Below are 19,592 nucleotides of genomic sequence, written 5' to 3'. Positions count from 1 at the left end.
TTCCTCTCCTGAAGAACTCTGTGTGCAGATAACACCATTCAAGGATTTTGACAAGAGAAGCCACACCAATCTTCAATACATGATTATGGGAGACCTCCTGTAAAAGCTACTGGCATTTTCCGTAATTGCTACAATTTATAGCAAAAGTTAAAATGTTTTGTTATGTGGATTCATTGAGACAGGGTGTGCCATATGAAATGTAATTTTTCCTAAAGCCCTTTGCTCTGCTGTTTTCTAAGTAATATTAATTTTCTTTGTCACGCTTTGTCCTAATTCTGTGTTTGCTCTTGGAGCTCCCTGCAGTGTGCTCTAAAAGTGAAGGTGTGGGTCTTGGAAGAGTTTGCACAGTGCAGGAAGGAAATATAATCAGGGCAGGACTTAATTTAACTTCCCAGGAACTTTTGATTCCCCCTTCCCTTAACCTCTGTACTATCAAGTAAAAAAGAATACATTATGTGTTTATAAGTGAAAAGAGATAAGGGCTCCTTGATCAACATCACTGAGCAACAGCGCTGACTGCTCATCTCAACACATTTCTCCTTGCAGCCTACAGTCTTCCAGTTACTGAAATGCTGCCAGGATCCAACATACACGCAGGGTTAGGGCTCTACAAAGGCAGGGGAAAATCAGGGCTGAGGCAGATTTTCCTACAGCTAAAGCTGGTGTTGAACGAAGAGCTTCGAGCCCCATAAGCATGATGAGCTTAAATGCAGCACAGGATGCTGAATTTGGGAAATGCGCACACTTGCTAGTTGGAGGAATCCCTGGGTGGTGGCTTCTTATGTCACACCTCAGTCCCTGGTCTTTAGCCATGTGCATCTGTAAATTTATGCACAGATGACAGAATAGTTATGAACAGCCTGGTATCTCCCTCCTGCATATTGGCAAGAAGGGGGCTCTAGGTGCTGAGGGTGAGCATGAGTCAGAGCCCACGCAGCAGACCTGATAGGCTCTTACCCAGTGCTTAGGTCCAGGAGCACAATCATAGAATCATAGAACCACAGAATGGCTTGGGTTGGAAGGGACCTTAAAGCCCATCCAGTCCCACTCCCCCTGACATGGGCAGCGACACTTTCCACTGGATTAGGTTGCTCAAAGCCACATCCAACGTGGCCTTGAACACCTCCAGGGATGGGGCCTCCATGACTTCTTTGGGCAACTTGTGCTAGTGCCTCCATACCCTCACAGGAAAAGATATCTTCCTAATATCTCATCTAAATCTCCCCTCCTTCAGCTTAAAACCATACCCCCTCATCTTACCGCTGCACTCCCTGATAAAGAGCCCCTCCCTTTAACTACAGGAAGGCTGCATAGGGTCTCCCCACAGTGTCTCTTGTCTTCTCTGGGCTAAACAACCCCAACTCCTTCAGCACCTCACAAGGGAGGTGCTCCAGCCCTCTGATGAGCTCTGTGGCCTCCTCTGGACTTGCTCCAACGGAACCATTTCCTTCTTGTGCTGAGAACTCCAGAAATGAATGCAGGGCTCCGGGTGAGGTCTCACTAGAGTGAAGTAGAGGGACAGAATCTCCTCCCTTACTCTGCTGGTCACACTTCTTTGGATGCAGCCCAGGATACAGTTAGCTTTCTGGGCTACAAGCACACATTGCAGGCTCTTGTGGCTCACCAGAAGTCCTTCCCCTCAGGGCTGATCCCTCCACCCAGCCTGTATTAGTGCTTGGGATTGCCCTGACCCAGGTGTGGGACCTTACACTTGGCCTTGTTGAACTTCATCAGGTTCGCACAGGCCCACCTCTTAAGCCTGTCATAATGCAGCCAAGCTCCAGCGACCACAGAGTGGCTTGCAGCAGCAGTCAGCATCCATCCATGGTGACAAGCCAACTTGTCTTTCTTCACTAGTATGAAGATAGCTTTTCTGGGTGAACTTCATTGTTACTCTGAGATAGTCTTGCTCAAAGCTTTCCAGGAGTGACATGCCTTTATGGATCGCAATGGCTGGGACAACTGCAGAGGGTCACCGGGTGCCATGCCTGTCAGAGCCTTTTTCAGTGAAACCTTGTATCTCAGTGTAGGTTTTTGACCTCTGTCTCACAACTTTTTCATCAGTGTTCAATGCAGCTTCAGGAAGGCTTAGATGTTGGCAAATATCTGACTCATCTCCTTTGTTTGTTGCTTTTTAAAGCAAGGACTTCCCATGGACTTCCTACCAATTCTGGTGGAAGTCCAGGCCTTACTTAGTCAAAACACTCAAGGACTTTAATGTGGGGAGGATTTCATCACCTTCGAGTTGTGAGTAGAGATGCTTAATCTTTGTCCTGAGTGGCTTTGTTCTGAGAAGGAGCCTTTCCTGTCCTGATTAAAACAGAAAAGAAACATCAGAGGTATTGTCTTCAGTGTTTTAATTGGGACAGGAATGACTCCTTCTCAGAAAAAAACACTCGGGACAAAGATTAAGCAATAAATAAGATTGATGGGCTGATTGCTGTGCAGAAAGCACATGGAACTTGAGGTTGAGGTTTTTGTGTTCTTCATGCTACATACCAGACCCTGGCAAGCCTGATGACTGCAGTATCTGTAAATACTGTGTGATGCTGTTCAAATCCATACCTCTCCTACTAAGCAAGTGTCTTCTTCTTCAGAGAGTAGTCCTTTTAGAGGAGTGAGGGAGAAGAAAGATGAAGCTGTACTGGCTGAGTGGGACTTTTTGTGGTTTTCAGCTCCTGTCAACTTAGAAGCTTTCAAGATCCATCTAGTGGTGTCTCTTTTCCTCTACATGGACATAAATATACAAATAGAGTCCTATCTCAGCTAGTAAGAAAAATTGCCATCAAGCAAAGAGCAGGGTCCTTCATGCTAGTGTACAAGTCTGTGATCCAGCACCATCATCTGTTCTGCTCTTCTGTAGCTTTTGACCTGAATAATACAGTCAGTGGACATAATTCCTGCTATATATGATGAGTTTAGATTCTGTATGGAATCACAGAATCACCGATTGTTGAGGTTGGAAAAGACCTTTAAGATCATCGAGTTCAACCATACACCCAACACTGCCAAGCCCACCACTAAAGTAGGTCACTGAACACCACATCTACATGTCTTTTAAATCCTTCCAGGGATGGTGACTCCACCAGTTCCCTGGGCAGTTTCTTCCAGTGCTTGATAACCCTTTCAGGGGAGTAATATTTTGTAATACCCAGCCTAAATCTCCCCTGCACAACTAGAGGTCATTTCCTCTTATCTTATCATTTGTTACTTGGGAGAAGAGACCGACACCCATATAAATGCAAATGAAGTCATAGGAGTGCTACCCAAAACCAGAGCACAGGAGAAGACTGTAAGAGGAGCACAGCACTGGCCAAAGAGGTTTTACAGGGAACTTGATAAAGCAAAGGCATTAGTTGTATTGCTCTTCAGTTTGATCGCATGTTGGAGACAACAGTCAGCTAGAAAAGTGAGGCAACACAACAGCAGGAGAGTTGTAAACACAGCCACAGAAGCACTGGTAATTGCTGAGGAAAAACTATTGGGAAGAGAGACTTTGGTGTAGAAAGGAAGTGAGGAGAGAGCTGGAGCTGTGAGGAAAGAAGTTGCATAATATTTTTCACTGTGAGTTTGGGGAAATGAAGCTTTACACATTATCTGTAAACAAACAGTGCTTTAGAGATAGTGCTGCTGCCTCCATCATATAGCGTTTCTTCTAAGGGGAAATAGCTCAGAATGTAGAATTGCCAACCACAAAGATTAGGAAAGGGAACGCTACTTTGGCTTTTTAAAGAAGTAACCACTTACTGAATGAAAACATTACAGAACATCTTTGTTTCCCCATATGTGAGACATGTTAAAACTTGTTCCTTCACAAAGTACTAAAAGAAGTGAATATTACTCTAAAAAGCTGTCACTTGTCTGGTATTGCTTCCTCTGGGCACCAAACATCCTTTCTCCCTAGTCCCTGAACTCTTTCTAAACTGAGCCTTGTAATTCTGGGATTGTCTTCATTGTGGGTCTTTCAAAATGCCATCAGGACAGCCAAGATATAACCTGTACTGAGCACCACCACAGGATTCTTGCCATGGCTCACATGGTAAGAATCATAGAGCCATAGAATGGTGTGGGTCGAAACCTTGAAGATCATACAATTCCTACCTGTCCTAGCACGGGCAAGAACACCTTCCACTGGATCAGGTTGCTCAAAGCCTCATCCAACCTGTCCTTGAACACCTGCAGGTCTGAGGCTTCCACAACTTCTATGGACTACCTGTGCCAGTGCCTCACCACCCTCACAGGAAAAAGATGTCTTCATAATGTCTAATCTAAATCTCCCCTCTTTCAGCTTAAAACCATTCCCCCACATCCTATCCCTATACTCTCTGATATATAGACTCCCTGTGTAGCTTTATAATTCCTAGACCACTTCCATGAACTCAGCCAGAACAAAATCAGAAAGGAAAAGAAAACGTCCTTGGCTTAGGGATGAGAAAGGATCTTGTGTGGTGCCGGTGGATGAATCCAATCCCTTCGACAGATTCTGCAGTGATGATTTGCAGTCTGCTGGATCTTGAAGTCTAGTTCAGGCAGCTTGACATGACCTGCAGAAATCTAGAGGGATATGGTGTCTCAGTAACAAATTAAGGAGCTGTAACTCTCCTCAGAGTTTCCTGGAACCTTACAGACATGCTCAGTAGCACCATAAAATCTAGTCTGACTTCCACCTTAACTAAAGGCAGCTGTAGTGAAACCTGTGGTGTTAATAAACTGAGTGGGAGACTGTAGCTCTGAAACCTTAATGAATGCAGCTTGGAGCACTCCTTACTCAAAATTACCCCTACAAACATAACAGCTCTCTGAAGGTTACTGTTTAGCCAGAAGTAATAGTACAGTCTGTAAGTTCTGCCTTGACATTGCTGGAGGAGATAATTTTTACTAAGCTCTGGTTTTGGCCCCGTGCATGTGTGTTTGCCTTCCAGCTGGGTGAACAGCTGCTTTTTGGGGTCAAAGGGGGAATAAAGATGTGCAATGACCGAGTCCATGTAGAATGGCAGGATCCTATAGCAGCTTTCCACTACTTAAAGTGGCCTACAGGGTAGCTGGGGGGGGGGCTCTTTATCAGGGAATGCAGGGATAGGATCTGAGGTGTGGCCTCACTAGCACTGAGTACAGGAGGTCAATCACTTCCCTACTCCTGCTGGCCACACCATTTCTGGTACAAGCCAGGATGCTGTTGGCCTTCTTGGGCACCTGGTCACACTGCTGGCTCATGGTCAGTTGGCTGTCAACCAGCACCCGCAGGTCCTTTTCATAGTGAGAGCAGTCATCAGATTTTGGAAGACACAGGTTGAACACTGGCAGATTGGGAGCAGGGGTTGGAAACCAGCTCCCTGCCCTCCCAAGACAGTGGTTAGACTCAGGAGCTCTTCAGAGGTGGTGGGAATCAACCCTCTCCGCTTTGTGTGAAACAACTCACGGTCCATGGAGCCACAGGACTGTTGATGGGTAGCCTGTTGGGTTTCAGCTTCTGCTGTAAGCACTGGTTGTCTTTCAAAGGTTTAACAGCTGGTAGACTCCGTTCAGCACTGAGATGTGAATGTATGAGGCACATAGGAAGACATTTCAGTAATAGGTGTGTTAAAATAACTTCAAATATCCACGATGATGTTACTAATCTCTGCTTTTAATTCCCAGTTAATAACTCCTTTCTAAATGTCGATGGCAGCAGTACAGTACCCCTTTCTCATCAAGATTAACATCTGTGAATACTGCTTTTGAGATAGGCCATGTAGATGTGATTAGTTCATTGGTTACTGGGCAGAGTTTTAAAAGAACTATGGTGAATAAATGAACCATTACGTTCCTTCTTTTTTTTCTGCATTTCTGATCTTTCTGTGTGATTGTGAACTTGATCAGAGTTGAAGTCAGCACTTTTATTTTCCTTCTTTTCAAAGCAAAGATCTTTTTCATTAGGAATCCCACGGTTAACTGTGGGAAGATATCTGTGCAGTAGAAAAGTCATGAGAAAGGAGTTCTTGCTGTAGAGATTAGACCAATTATGTCTGATTATTATTCACTTGTATAGACTTACAATGGAGGTTGTTGTCAAGCTTTCTTTACCTAATATTTCACATTAGAATCCCAAAGCATGACCGGATCTGAACTTACTGGGACTGAGCAATAGCAGAGAGATGTAAGCAGCAAAACTCATAGAATCATTGAATCATAGAATGCTTTGGTTTGGAAAGAACCTTAAAGATCATCCAGTTCCCACCCCCTGCCATGGGCAGGGACACCTTCCACTGGATTACGTTGCTCAAAGCCCCATCCAGCCTGGCCTTGAACACCTCCAGGGATGGGGCATCCACAACTTCTCTGCGCAAACTGTGCCACTGCCTCACCACCCTCACAGAAAAGAATTTCTTCCTAACATCTCATCTAAATCTCCCCTCTTTCCATTTAAAATTGTTCCCCCTCATCCTATCCCTGCACTCCTTGATAAAGAGCCCCTTCTCAGCTTTTCTGTAGGCCCCTTTAAGAATGGGAAGGTTGCTGTAGGGTCTCCTTAGAGACTTCTCTTCGTTTGTCCATTGTTCCAACTGATACTGATTGCTGACATAACTCCTGGTTTTGTGAGTAGGTAACAAGGCAAGGAAAATGGGTACTTCTGCCTCCTAAGAGGAGTCATGGCACTAGAACCCCCGATTTTTGCTGGTTAGGGATCGCTTTGAGTGATCACTCTCACCGTGAGCCTGAGACTCCTATGGAGGAGGTTGCTTTTTGAGTTTAGCACTGCCTAAAAGGTTTTACAAAAAAAAATGCTCAAAACATCCAAGCAAAGATTTGCTAATGTGAATAATGCCGTCCTGGATATTGGAAGACTCCGTGCTAAGGATGTTACTTTGGTAACAACAGTAAAGAAAACAAAAATAAGCCCCAAATCTAAAACATGTTTCAAGAATGCTGTCTTCCACTTCCTAATTTTATGAAAAAGGAGGCAATGTTGTTTAAGCAATTAAGATCTTTGTGTTGAGAAATAATCAGTCTTAGTACAATTAGATGTGCAGTTGTCCATATGAATACTTCATACAGAGATTTCTTCTAAACATTTAATTTTCTGTTTAACTTCTCATAGTTTTTGACTGTTCTCATTTGGTGAACACGAGTGTCAAAAACTGGGCTCAGATATAATGGGGAGAAAGCAATGTTAGAAGGACATGTTTGGCTTGGTTGAAGCAAATGCCACAGCAAATATTGATCTAATTGCATGCAGTTGGAGCTCTGTTGACTGGAGAGGGGACCCAAAATCCCTAGCTCAGCAATAGCCATCCACATCATTGATCTTGGTAGCTGCATGAGAAAGATTGTGCTTTCACTGTTTGAAGTGGGGTCCTCAGTGCAAGAAGGACCTTGAGGAGCGCATCCAGAGAAAGGCAGTGGAGCTGGGGAAGGGTCTAGAGCACAGGACTTACGGGGAACAGCTGAGGGATCTGGGGGTATTCAGTCTGGAGAAGAGGAGATTGAGGGGAGACCTCATCACTCTCCGCAGCTCCCAGGAAGGAGGTTGGAGCCAGGCAGGGGTTGGGCTCAGCTTCCAAGTAACAAGTGATAACACAAGAGGAAATGGCCTCAAGTCACACCACGAGAGGTTTAGGTTGGATATTAGGAAAAAAATTCTTTACTGAAAGAGTGGTGAAACATTGGAAGAGGCTGTCCAAAGCAGTGATGGAGTCACCATCCCTGGAGGTGTTCAAAAAACATATGGCTGTGGCACTTTCGGACATGGTTTAGTAGGCACGGTGGTGTTAGGCCAACAGTTGGACTGAGTGATCTTAGAGATCTTTTCCAACTTTAATGATTCTGTGATTCTATGAAGTGCTAGCAACAAGCTCCCCAGGAAGGAATGTGTAACAAGGCTTATGGAAAAAACATCAGCCTCCCCTGCATTTACCAAAATTATTTTAACTGGAAAGCTCTTCTGCACTAAGAGTTTGCTCCCTGAACCAAAGATGGTGACATGTTCCACACCACTGGCTGTGGAGTGAAGTTGCCCTTAAAGACTTTAAGCCTTGGGGGTTTAAAATGAGAACTAAACTCATTATTAGCAGTCCCTTGAGGTCTCATTGCTGTGCCAGTAAATAGCCTGGTTTTGTGCTCTGTAGCTTATTTCCCTGCGTTTTCAAGTTTCACCTGTTTTCTTTTATCCTGGGGTTATTAATTTTATGACAAGGCTTCTTTTTTTTCTTTTTTTCCCTTTCTTAGGGGGTTGTTTATCACCATCCATGACAAAGGCCATATTGCAACAATGCTCAACTCCTGGCCTGAAGAAAATATTAAGGTATGTAGCATGTTTCTTGTGGACTGGGAAATTACAGGGATTTGGGTGGAAAATGGGACATAGAATGCAACTGCTTGGCATTATTTATGGAATTGCCTATTCCAAAGAACAAGCTAAGAAATATTCCCTTCCTCAGAGAATTTCCAGGACTTTGGAGACTGTGTTGTGTGTATGGGTCAGGAATATCTTTATCAAAGGTGACAGGACTTCAGGCAATAGAAAGAGTATGCATGATAGTAAATTTGTACAGATTAGGAGTCCTAGCAAAGAAGAAAGAGATGGGAAGGGGGAGGGGTGAATTCTGTGGCTAACTCACATCTTGTTAGATGGACCAAAGCTCTTCAAGGTGTCTCTGTAACTGACATACTTGTAGGACTCCTGCCCAGATCCAATGAGTCATGCAGTATCCAGAACACTGGCAAGTCTGCAAACAATGTTTGATATCCAGCAGATGAAAATATTACTGACACCCCACCCAAAAAAGGGATCTTGTGAAGTGTTTTTCACTTGACCTTGGGGCTAGGCAAGTCCCTGGCATGAAATAAAGTCAACATTTAAGACAGGTCTTGCCAGTCACCTCCTTCCATCGAGTCTGAAAGTACATGTCTCTGGGAATTTCCCTGGCTATTGACAAAGTTTCAGTCCCCTATCAGTGTCTGCTTCTTCCAGGAACAAAAGTTTGGCCACTGAGTAAATCTTGCAAGCATTTTCCATTTCTGAAGGGAAAATAAAAAGGACTTTAACATGTTTCCAGAAAAAAAGTAATCATACTGCTATAACCTTGTCTTTGGAACCATGGAGAACAGATGCAAACTAGATATTTTGTCCTTGCTCTGTCCAAAGAGCTCGGTATTTCCATTTGTTTCTAACTCAGGGCTGTGAGCAGAACTCATTGTGGCTAATAGATGTGTTTTTGCAGATGGGGAAACTGGCACAGAAGATTTAAAGATCATTGTCAAAATAGCCCCATCTGGCACCCAGATCACACCATAGGTAGGGCAGGGGTCCATGGAAGAGATTCAGACTGTTTTCCAGGTTTGCCAGAGGCAGTTGGTCATAAATCATAGAATAGTTTCAGTTGGAAGTGACCTTAAAGATCATCCAGTTCTAACCCCCTGCCATGGTCAGGGACACCTTCCACTGGATCAGGTTGCTCAAAGCCCCATCCAACCTGGCCTTGAACACCTCCAGGAATGGGGCATCCACAACTTCTCTGGGCAACCTGTGCCAGCGCCTCACCACCCTCACAGGAAAAAAAATTCTTCCTGTTATTTAATCTAAATCTCCCCTCTTTCATCTTAAAACCATTTCCCTTATCCTGTCCCTGCTCTCCTGATAAAGAGCCCCTCCCCAGCTTTTCTATGGGCCCCTTTAAGCACTGGAATGACTGGAAGGACTTTTTTTATCAGTTTGGGACTGCAAGGCTCCCAGTGTGTTTGTAAACAAACGTCTCTGTGCCTGAACTGGTATACACTGGAACACCTGAGATTTTGAGATAACTAAGGAGGCATAGGGACTGCACCCAAGTCCCTGGAGGGACCTCGTGTTTTGAAAAGGTTGAACACCAACACCAGTAAGTCCCATTAAAGAAAGAGGAGAAATACATAGAGGTGCTCCCCCACCTTTTGCTTTGTGGCTCCTTTGAGTTTCATGGCAACAGCATTTACTGTGGAAATGGGAAGTTTGGATTGTATGCTTAGATCCTCTGCCTAGAAGGGTTGAAAGGGTGCTCTGCTTAGCTTAGCAAAGCCTTAGCCAAGCTCTCATGTGCCCCAGCTCCACCCCTTCTGTGGAATCTGGACTCCTCCAAAGGAATCAGTGCCAGAAGTGGAACAAGCAAAAGACGCCACTTCTGAGCATACTCATGCAGGAGTGTAGGCTTTTTGTGTCTCTTCCAAGGTGGCTAAAAAATCCTGTAATGAAGAAACATTGGATAAAATGTCAGTAGCCCTCATCAGCACATCCCCTTGCTAATTTTTTTTCTCCGGTTCCTTAATTTTATATTCTTTTCTGCATGATGGCCCAACTGGAGCAGGGGGAATGCAGAGAACTATACTGAATAGTGCTATAGTAAGATATCATCCTGGTACCTGTGAGTTCAAACCACCTCAAAGTGCGGATAATCTAGAAACCATATCTCCTATTACAAGAGAAGTGTGCTGCCATGCTAGCTACTGCAGTGGTCCTCTATCCTTCCTGCCCTCTCTCCCACCTTCCATAGGATGCTTACCCTAGAATTGCACTCAGCATCTTGAGTGCCTGTCAGGATCATAGAATCATGGAATCATTAAGGTTGGAAAAGACCCCTAAGATCATCAAGTCCAACCATCAGCCCACCACCACCATGATGACTCCTATATAGGGCCATTCAAAGTCATGGTGCCCTTAAAGGCAGAGTATCAATTCATCCTGTGAAGATTGACCTTACATAATCAACACTGAGAAGTGGGAATGCCAACAGTGGCACTTGCCTCTCTGCATTGCCTCAGCAGCTTGGAGATCAGCATAGTGCTCTGGATGACTCTGCTTGGCCAGATGCCTCCTGCTAAGGTGTTGGAACTCGGCTACATTCAGCCTCTGGTCCAGACTCATCTCAGATAACATCAGCTGCCTGAGGACTCAGAAGAGGGAGATGAGCATCTTCAAAGATAAATACCCCTTTTATCCTTCCCAAAACAGCTGCTGGAAGGAGGAAGCACACTCTGTAGCTTTCCGTTTCTCCACATCAGCTATCAAAGAAGTGAGATGGTCGTCTCAAACTGCACACCTACCTTTTAACTAGAGTTGTCAAGAAAATTTGTAGCACAGCTGGAAGTAGAAAACCAGCTCCACCAAACTGGTGGTTCAGTTAGAAGGGTGTGTCCTGTTAGAAGGAGATCATTGTCCTGTTTGTTTAGTTTTGATCCTATGAACAGGAGCAATTAAAAACGTTACTTTAATATGCTTGTATCAGGTATCCACTGAAACTTTCTTTTTTTCTTCATTATTTTTTCCCATCCGAAGAGCCACAAAGCAATGTGAATCCAGTTCCCTCTCTATAATACAGAGAGCAGTTAACATCTCCTGTGCTGTATTTGCTGTTCTCCTGTACTTTTTAGTGTTATCTTGCAGAGCTTTGGTTTCTGTAGAGTGCAGCACATTTAAGACTGAAGAAATTTTCTACCTCTGGTGGGTATATTTCAGTGCTATAAAGTTCTTAGGGTTGCCTGAGAACACTTATTTGTTTGGATGAAAGGGCATCTGTGCTGCAGAGAAATATTTTGATTAATTTGAACTTAATGTTTTTTTTAAAAGAAATTCTCTGCATAATTTGGATTTTAACGCCTTTTCATATAATTTGCATCCATTTTAGGAAAAGCTTGTAGTAGTACCTGTGCTTGCTGCTTACATTATTCCCTTTACTGACTTCCCATCCCATACTGCATCTTCTTGGTGTGGTAAAGACATAAGCACGCACCCAGAAAGAGATGGAGCCCACCCGAAAAGAGCCTTTCCTATCTTTCCTACTTCACATTGACTCAGAAGGAGAAACAAATAGGAAAATGTTCAAAAAATGGAGGTGAATAAGTGTATCACTGCCACAGAATCATATAACGGAATCATTTTGGTTGCAAGGGACCTTAAAGATCATCCAGTTCCCCTGACACCTTCCACTGGATTAAGTTACTCAGAGCCCCATCCAATCTGACCTTGAACACCTCCACAGATGGGGTATCCACAACTTCTCTGGGCAACTTGTGCCACTGCCTCACCGTGAAAACACCAGAATTTTTTTTGCTAGAGGGCAAAATAGATACAAAAAATGGAATAGGCACATATGTTCTCTGTATCTGTAGTTTCTCCTCAGGCTAACTGAACTATGTAATGTAATGTAACTCTATTCTGTCATTACAAACAGTGGTTTGGGTTGAGGGAGAAAATAGTCTTGGAATGTGTAAATAGTTCACATTGAATAAGAAAGGACACTGAAACAAATCAGTATGATTCTTCCTGAAATAGCAAAGTGCAGCAAGAGATTTATTCCACTCCTAACCAACGAAACACTTCTCCATCACAGCAATAAATCAATACTTTCTTATTATCCCCCACTCCAGGAAAGGACATCTACCGAGACGGCTTCTAATCCCTCACCCTCTTATTTCTTACTAAAGGACATGGATGCGAATGTCCTATGTCCTAACTTTAGCCTTAAATGCACAGATCAGCAAATAAATAACTTCTTTGCAGTCTTCTTCTTTGAAATCCAAGCTAGACTCTGCACTTGACTTCCCTGCAGCCTGACAAAACATTTAATGTGAGCTCTCTGTTCTCTGACATGCTGGGACAGTGCTGAAAGTTGAAGTTTATTGTTGTGTTTGCAGCTTTTTCCCACAGTGGGACTGGACTCCAGTATCTTCCTGTTTGTATCGGGTTTCAGAATTGCCCCATATAGTGCCTGACCCTGGGGACAAAACCAACAAATAGAGTAATTGAGCTAAAAATAGTGAGGCTTAGTCAGATCTGCTTGGTCATTTGCATCCTAAGGTGTTGGTGTACAGTGTGGGTTGAACAGCTCGACTTCTGGGACAATATTAAGCATGATTTTATTTCTCTTCTTGTAACAAAGAAATGAAAACAATAAGAAACACATAATATCATGGATGAGAGATTTTGGTGAAGTGGCGTATTATAGTATTGCTGAAATGCAAAAGGCCAGTTGCACAGAGTTAAAAGGCAATTGTTTAACTCCTAACTTGGGGAGAAAAATGGTCTAATACTGACTACACAGAGTGGCAGTCCCTCCACAGTCTGTGCTGCTGCCTGTTCTGATTGCTTCTGTCTACCTGCCTTGCAGCCAGGGGTGCCAGAGGGAAAAGGGAGCTGGTTATAACAAGTATTGTTTTGATTATCTGATGTTGGCTACTCTACAACAGTGTGAAGAATGAACTTGTTACTACTTGGAATCACAGAATCATTTAGGTTGGAAAAGGCCCTTCATATCACTGAGTCCAGCTGTTCTTCCACAGATACAGTTCATAACCACAAGCAGTTCTGTACAGACCTCTTTTTCCTGAAAAGGAGAGGAAAAATAAAGGCTGGACCTCTTTTGTGCAGCTTCTGGTTGAGAGATGCACAAAAAGCCATAGTCACTGGGTTCTGCTACAAATAAATTGAAGTGCTGGCAAGCAGAGCTGCTTCTCTCCCACACTGCACGCAGCTACCCATCAGTCACATCATTGCTACCCCAAAAAATGCACAGCCTTCTATAACTAAAAGCTAGTTAACCTGAGGTCCTGTAAAGGAGCAAATATCCATTGCACAGTCCAACTGCAGAATAGCATTGGCGTGAAGACAGTGGAGCTGATTTTGCTTTGAAAGCCTTGGCAACCACATTCAACAGTCTCTTTTGATCCTCCTAGGCCATCGTGGTAACAGATGGAGAGAGGATTCTTGGTTTAGGAGATCTAGGAAGTTACGGCATGGGGATCCCCGTGGGGAAGCTTGCTTTGTACACAGCTTGTGGTGGAGTTAACCCACAACAGTGTCTCCCTGTCCTGCTGGATGTTGGCACAGACAATGAGGTAAGACAGTTTTTTGTAGACCTAATGGGGAAGAGAAAGAATTGATATTAATGCTTAACTGAGGCCAGTTCCCTAAATCACAGATTCATAGTGTCATAGAATCATAGAATGGTTTGGGTTGGAAGGGACCTTAAAGATCATCCAGTTCCAACCTCCCTGACATGGGCAACCTGTTCCAGTGCCTCACCACCTTCTGAGTAAAAAATTTCTTCCTGATATCTAAATGTGGAGGCAATCCAGATACATTGAAGATGAATCATACAATCATAGAATCATTAAGGAATCATTAAGGTTGGAAAAGACCTCTAAGATCATCAAGTTCAAGTGTTGAGATGATGGCTACAGCAGCACTGCAGGGAACTGGCCAGGTTTCGTTCCTGTTTGATGCTCAAGAAATTTTTACTCTTATGGAGAACTGAAAAAAACCACTAAATAGTCTCATGGTTCCATGGTGAGATGATTCCGAGTGTTGCCAGTTGGGGCTCCACCTTTCAGCTCAGCAAGGTGAGTTGAAAGACTTTGTACATGAAGTCCCAGATTTATTCTTCTCCTCGTAATTTTGAGAAAATAGGCAGATGCTCTGGTCTAGATAGAAGTGACTGTATTCTAGAAAATAAAGAATCCCTGGTGGGTGGTTTGGGAATGATTAATTCCAGTGTTTTGTCAGACTGCACACTTTAGTGCACATGATAGTCAGACAAGACTCCATCTGCTTGCAGATTTTTGCCTTATGACTCTGGCTTGGAAGGGCCAGAGTGCAACATTTCAGCAATGCCAGAATGGACATCTGTGAGGATGTCATTTTTTAAAATTAATATCCTATAGTTACTTGTGAGGCCTGGGTTTGTCCAGTTTTGTAAGATGTACTTGCACCTCACTTGACCCCGAGTAAACCAAGCACATGTTTTTCGAGAGACATAACAAACCTGGGCTATAAGAGCTTTGAGTTTGTGTATGAAGGCAGAGGAGTGCTAGCATTTTCAGACATGCCCATGCTGACTGGAAAGATAGATATTCTGCACCTCTTTCACACCAGCCCCAAATTTCTCACACAGAATGCTTGAAAAGAATGAAAGGGAACAAAATCAGTGGCTGTAGATGACATCTGGGATAGATTTCCAGTTACCTCTTTGGTCTCTGGTCCTAGGATTACTTTATCCCTTCAGCACAGGGACATGTCATGGGTCTGTGGAATACACGGTGTGCTCATCTCAGACTGTTCCATGGTCTTTCCTGAAAAGTGGGAACTCTGAGATTGGACCCTCTGAGACTAAAGCTATCTCAGTCTCTCACTTCTTGGAGTTTACGGTCAATAGAGTATTGTACTTGACTTTGACTCGTTCATCTCTTCTCCTCCATACTGGTCTACACACCACCACGTGCTGGCATACTCCAAGCCCTGCAGTTGGTTTCCCTCCAGAGGGACCTGGTTGTGAATGCTTCCCCACTCAGCTTCTGACAATGCATGACCATCCAGTTCTAAGAAGCTAGCAGGGACACTAAAATCCAAAGTGGTGCCAATGATTTTTAGGCATCTCCAAGCAGTCAGATGGTGTCAAAAAAAGGGACTCAGAGTCAGTCCTTTGCACTTTAGTTCTGCCCAAGATCAAGTGTGACTTACATGTCCAGAAACTTCTCTGTGGAGGCAATTTCCACATCTAGGATTAAGATATCATAGAATGGTTTGGGTTCAAAAGGACCTTAAAGATCATCCAGTTCTAGCTCCTCTGCAATGGGCAGGGACACCTTCCACTGGATCAGGTTGCTCAAAGCCCCATCCAACCTGGCCTTGAACCACCTCCAGGGATGGGGCATCCACGACTTCTAAGGGCTACCTGTGACAGTGCTTCACCACCCTCACAGTAAAACATTTCTTCGTAATATCTAAATCTCCCCTCTTTCAGCTTAAAACCATTCTCTCTTGTCCTATCCGTGTTCTCCTGATAAAGAGCCCCTCCCCAGCTTTCCTGTAGGCCCCCTTTAAGTACTGGAAGGCTATTAGAAGGTCTCCCTGGAGCCTTCTCTTCTCTAGAAGAGAGGTTGCTGTTTTCCAGCAGTATAAACAATATAATTCCTCACCATAAAAATAATTTGTTTATTTTTTTAATGGCTTTCTCATGTGCTTAAGCCCAGAATAACCAAACTATAAGCACATCCTAGGAGCATCCCAGAAGTCAACTCATTTTTCAGTGCAGAAATAAGACATCTCCTATAGACATTCATGCTGTTCAACTCTGCCTGTCAATACAGGTTGAGCCTAGGGTGACCGTGTTGCTCACACAGGCATCTCAGGTAGAATGGAGTGAATGTAGCAGCTGTTTTGTATTTTTAGCAACAATTACGATCTTGGTTTTTTGTCTGTTAGCAAAATTATCTGTTCATATGGGAGAGTTTTATACTCTATGAACCATCTCCAGAGGACATGACACTGTTGGGGCAATCAGTGAACTAATACAAATGGGTCTGCTTTCTGTTTCATGGCCCTAGAGTTAATACATCAAACTTGGAAGAAAATCACTTTCATAGAACCAGAAATTCATAAAATTGTTTGGGTTGGAAGGGACCTTAAAGATCATCTAGTTCCAATCCCCCTGCCATGGGCAGGGACACATCCCACTAGATCAGACTTTCCAAGGCCCCATCCAACCTAGCCTTGAACACCTCCAGGGACTGGACAACCACAGCTTCCCTGGGCAACCTGTTACAGTGCCTCACCACTTTCATAGTGAAGAAATTCTTCCTTACGTCTACTCTAAATCTGCCCCTTTCCAGTTTATATCCATTGCCCTTAGTCCTGTCACAACAAGCCTTTGTAAATAGTCCCTCCTCAGCTTTCTAGTAGACTCCCTTCAGGTACTGGAAATTTGCTATAAGATCTCCTTGGAGCCTTCTCTTCTGCAAACTGAACAACTCCAACTCTCTCAGCCTGATCTCATATGGGAGGTGTTCCAGCCCTCTGATCATCCTTGTAGACCCTCAGTTTTCTCAGATTGAGGGGCCCAAAACTGAACCAAGGATTTGAGGTGTGGGCTCACCAGCATCAAATCCAGGGGACAATCCCTTCTCTACTCCTGTTGACCACACCATTTCTGATCCAAACCAGGATGCTGTTGGCCTTCATGGCCACCCTGGGCACACTGCTGGCTGGTGTTCGGCTGCTGATGGACAAGACCCCCCCAGGTCCTTTTCTGCCAGGAAGCTTTCCAGCTACTATTCCCCAAGCCTGGAGCACTGCATGGAGTTTCTTTTGGCCCAAGTGCAGGACCCAGCACTTGGCTTTGTTAAACCTCATACAAAGGTCCAGATCCCTCTGTACAACCTTCTGATGCCAGCTGGAATGATTGGAAGAATCGGGTGGTTTTATATTCCTGGCAGAAGTCCTTGACACATGCAGATAACTAAGAAGAGTTCTAAGTAGGTGCGGGGCTTGGGAACATTTTGGTGTTTCATCACTGGTTCTGGTCAAATCTGGGCTGTCACATAAAGGTCTAAATGACAAGTGTCATTTCAATTTACTTCAGGCAATCTTCACTGCTCAAAGCTCTGTTTATGGTCAGCAGCTTTCCTGGTAACCTCAGTGCAAAAGTAAGAACTGAATGAACAGTAAACACCCCCTGAACAAGGTCAGTTTTATTCATAAAGAGTGGGAGCCTTTGGTAAAGCTGTTCTAGGGTTGCCAAACTCCATTTCCTACGGCAGTCAATAAGCGTTACATCCCTCTGACTTACTTACACAGAAAGATAGTCCACAGCTTCTTACAGAAACACTTTCTGCTTGTTTTCTATGCAAGCTGGCCTTCACTGCATAATAAGTAAAATTGATGTAAAATCATAGAACAGAATCATAGATTGGTTTGGGCTGGAAGAGACCTTAAAGATCATCCAGTTCCAACTGCCCTGCCATTGGCAGGGACACCTTCCACTGGATCAGGTTGCTTAAAGTCTCATCCAACCTGGCCTTGAACACTTCCAAGGATGGGGCATTCACGACTTCCCTAAGCAACCTGTCCAGTGCCTCACCACACTTACAGTAGAAAACTCCTTCCTAATATCTAATCTAAATCTTCCTTCTTTCAGCTTAAAACTGTTCCCCCTCATCCTGTCACTGCAGTCCCTGATAAAGAGCCTCTCCACATCATCATGTGACTAAAAGAGACCAACATTTTGCGTAGGCTGAGACATAATTCCATCCATGGAAGACAAGGTGTCAACAGAATTGCTTTGTGTCCTAGGCTCTCCTGAGTGATCCACTCTATATTGGCCTGAAACACAAGAGGGTTCGTGGGAAAGAGTACGACGAACTGATTGATGAGTTTATGCAGGCAGTCACTGACAAGTAAGTGGGATTATATACATGGCTTCTCTGGAATGATATTGCAACTCCTGAAATAAACGTTAGTATAATTGATCATCCAAGCAAAGGTTATTTAAATGAAAGTCTCCTGGGTGGTCGACAAATTACTCTTTGTGCTTGAGCACTCTATATCGAAAATATTTGTCTTCAGAGAACTTAAATGGGACTATTTATAACCATTTCCTGCCCATATAGATCAGAGGTGTCAAACCTGTGCCCTGTGGGCTGTATCTGGCCTCCGTCTTAGATTTATGAGACTCATTCTGCACAGGCAGAATCTAAACTTCATTTTGTTTACATTTTGTATAGGAAGTTTCTAGTTTACACCATTATGAAGGAAATAATCTAATTGGAAAAGGCACTTTACTGCACACAGTAATGCCTGTCTGAGTCTGCAGACTGTGTATCTATCACTTTGGTAGAAATAGGAGCTTCTCTGACGGTATTTAAGTCTGTGGAGTGATAAGACCAGGACTGTAAGTACTGCTGTTTTAATGGTGGGACAGACTGAGTGCATATTTTCATTCTTACTGACTAGCTGGGTTAGAAGGTCTCTGATGTACCAAGGAGTTCAATGTGAGAAGAGCAGAACCATAACTTCAGTGCTGTGTGGGCACCTCTTCCACTGGACTGAGTTTGTCTTTCTGAAAAAAAGAAAATATATTATAAGCACAGAATCATAGAATCATTGAATGGTTTAGATTGGAAGGGACCTTAAAGATCATCCAGTTCCAACCTCCCTGCAGGGTGGTGGCAGGACACCACCTACTGGATCAGGTTGCTCAGAGCCTCATCCAACCTGGCCTTGAACACCTCCAGGAATGAGGCATCCACGACTTCTCAGGACAACCTGTACCAGTGCCTCCCACCCTTGCAGGAAAGAATTTCCATGATTATCTGGAGAGCTTGCCATAATAAGGAAAGTGAAAACAGCTGTTAAGGGAGAAAACGGTGATATTTGGAAAGCCCCAAGCTCCTAAGTATCTTTTTCTGCCTTTCCTGAAGCTGCAGATGATATGGGTAAGGAGTGGCAGAGCACTACAGTCTGTGCCTGATTAACAGCTCCGTATCTGTATGTTGTAGGGTCTTTTCTTTACAGCTGAAGGAGCTACATTTGATCTTCCTACTTTCTGGGTCTCCAGCTGGCTGTATGTGTGTGTGTGTTCCCACATAAGTGGGAGGGAGTGGGTGGTACACATGTCATCAGTTCTCAGTTCGTCCTGTCTCCCTCGAGGAAGGAGGCATCATGGCCAGTGTCTTAACACCACCACCTACTCTCTGAGAAGTGTATTTTTCCATAGGGTCTGACTGCCCAGCTGGCCGTAGCTGGAGGGATGCAGGAAACAGGCTGAAATGCTGAGGACCATTCAGTCACTGCTGATTAACCAAGTTCTGAA

The 19,592-nt window shown here is 44.0% G+C and overlaps 1 protein-coding gene across 2 annotated transcripts in view; it reads left to right on the top strand.

Annotated features, from left to right (window-relative positions):
- The window catches only part of LOC104062980 (NADP-dependent malic enzyme, mitochondrial), a 129,726-nt gene that overhangs the window by 81,761 nt on the left and 28,373 nt on the right, over nucleotides 1–19,592 (top strand). For both annotated transcript variants that reach the window (XM_054083596.1, XM_009565123.2), the window contains exons 4-6: nucleotides 8,206–8,281; nucleotides 13,681–13,842; nucleotides 18,074–18,177. In XM_054083596.1, coding sequence (XP_053939571.1) covers nucleotides 8,206–8,281; nucleotides 13,681–13,842; nucleotides 18,074–18,177 — 342 coding nt within the window. The remainder of the gene's footprint in view (nucleotides 1–8,205; nucleotides 8,282–13,680; nucleotides 13,843–18,073; nucleotides 18,178–19,592) is intronic.

The sequence above is a fragment of the Cuculus canorus genome, chromosome 1 (assembly GCF_017976375.1).
Source record: "Cuculus canorus isolate bCucCan1 chromosome 1, bCucCan1.pri, whole genome shotgun sequence".
Lineage (NCBI taxonomy): Eukaryota > Metazoa > Chordata > Aves > Cuculiformes > Cuculidae > Cuculus > Cuculus canorus.
This window is presented reverse-complemented; position numbering and strand designations above follow the sequence as displayed.